This window comes from Mesoplodon mirus (assembly GCF_964341445.2).
Source record: "Mesoplodon mirus genome assembly, chromosome: 2".
In the NCBI taxonomy this organism is placed as follows: Eukaryota; Metazoa; Chordata; class Mammalia; order Artiodactyla; family Ziphiidae; genus Mesoplodon; species Mesoplodon mirus.
The window spans coordinates 35,259,771-35,261,435 of record NC_138977.1 but is presented as its reverse complement, the minus strand read 5'-3'; the positions used below and the strand labels follow the sequence as shown (position 1 = coordinate 35,261,435).

The 1,665-nt window shown below is 64.9% G+C and overlaps 1 protein-coding gene across 1 annotated transcript; it reads left to right on the top strand.

The window, feature by feature from the left end:
- Positions 1 to 267: 267 nt before the first annotated feature.
- LOC309815696 (tripartite motif-containing protein 75-like) lies at positions 268 to 1,321 on the top strand (the record flags this gene model as incomplete). The annotated part of the gene is given in 2 exon segments (XM_082642626.1): positions 268 to 1,104; positions 1,106 to 1,321. Coding segments are annotated over 2 exon segments (1,053 nt in total).
- Between the last annotated feature and the right edge of the window lie 344 nt (positions 1,322 to 1,665).

Sequence of the window (1,665 nt, the reverse complement as noted above, 5' to 3'; positions counted from 1 at the left end):
AAAAGGCACTTTGGAGCTGTGTCTGCTCTCTGACCCAGAGAGTTGCTGAGCTTAGCTTCACACCCTGGAGCAGCTGAGGGCAGTGAGTCACCCAGCTGCTCTACGATAGGCCGCAGGAGTGAAGGAGGCCTCTCTGAACACCTGCCTGCGCCCCAGAGTCCTGCAACATCCAGGACAGGAAGGAGGGAGACCCGAGGGTGCACCTGCTACTCAGCGCGGAGACCCAGTAGCCCGGCCTCCTAAGAAACCCACCTCAGTGCAGCCCCGATGGCTGTGGCAGCGGCCCTGGCTGGACTCCAGGCAGAAGCCAATTGTTCCATCTGTCTGGAGGGCCTGAGAGACACGGTCACCACTGAGTGTGGGCACAACTCCTGCCGCTTCTGCATCCAGCGGTCCTGGGCTCACCTGGAGGACAGGTTCCCCTGCCCCGTGTGCCGCCACCCGTGCCAGGGGCGGCAGGTGAGGAGCAACGCCCAGCTGGGCAGGATGATCCAGGTGGCCAGGCTGCTCCAGAGCAGCCGGAGCAACAGGAGGAGGAGCGAGGAGCCGCGCCTGTGCGAGCTGCACCCCCAGGTCCTGAGCCTCTTCTGCGAGGAACACGAGGAAGTGCTGTGTCCCCTGTGCACACGGACCCCTGAGCACCAGGGCCACTTGGTGAGGCCGGTGGGCGAGGCCGCGGCTGACCACCGGCAGAGGCTCGGCGCTTACGTGGAGCCTTTGAAGAGGCCGGTGGCAGATGCCCACAGCCTGGTGGTCGCGCAGGACAGAAAGCTGCTGGAGCTGCGGGAGCTGGTGCAGCGCCAGCGGCTGGAGCTGGGCTCGGAGTTCCGGCAGCTGAGCCGGGCTGTGGGCCGCGAGCAGGAGGCCGTCCTGGCGAGGCTGGTCCAGGAGGAGCAGGACATCCGGGAGCAGCTGGGCGTCAACATCACCGCCTTCTCAGACCACGTCTGCACGCTGCGGGGCCTCCTGCACGAGGTGACAGAGAGAAGCGTGCTGCCTGGAGCCAGGCTGCTGAGTGGCATCGGGGGCGTCCTGGGCAGAGGCGAGCATCTGAGGTGCCTTGACGTCTACTCCTTCCAGCTGAGGCGGGAAGGCTGCAGCCTGCCCCCCGCAGCACTCGGCTCTGCAGAAAATCATTCAGAAGTTCCGGGAGGACGTGACCCTGGACCCCGGGACAGCGCATCCCAACCTGCTCGTGTCCGAGGATAGAAAGTCGGTGACGTTTGCGAGGAGCAGGCAGCTTTTTCCCCCAAGCGCGCGGACATTCTGCACGGAGCCTGCGATGCTGGGCTCGGTGGGCTTTGCCAGCGGCGGGCGGTAGTGGGAGGGCTGGGTGGGCGGGGCCGCGTGAGCCGTGGGCGTCTGCGCAGACTCCGCCTCCAGGACCGGCGGTGGGCGCCTGGAGGGACAGAGACGCCTCTGGACTCTGGGGCCGCGCGGAGGGGATTGTGAGGCCCGCGGGCCGGGGGGCGCCCTTCCCCTGGAGCTGAAGGAGGAGCCTGGCGGGATCGGTGTGTATCTGGACTATGAGTTGGGCGTGATTTCCTTCTACAGTTGGAAGGACAGGTCCCACATCCACTCTTTCACCGATAAATTTTCTGAGATCCTAAAGCCCTATTTCTCTATCGATGCTATACTCAACGTCTTACAATCTGTGCAGTAAGA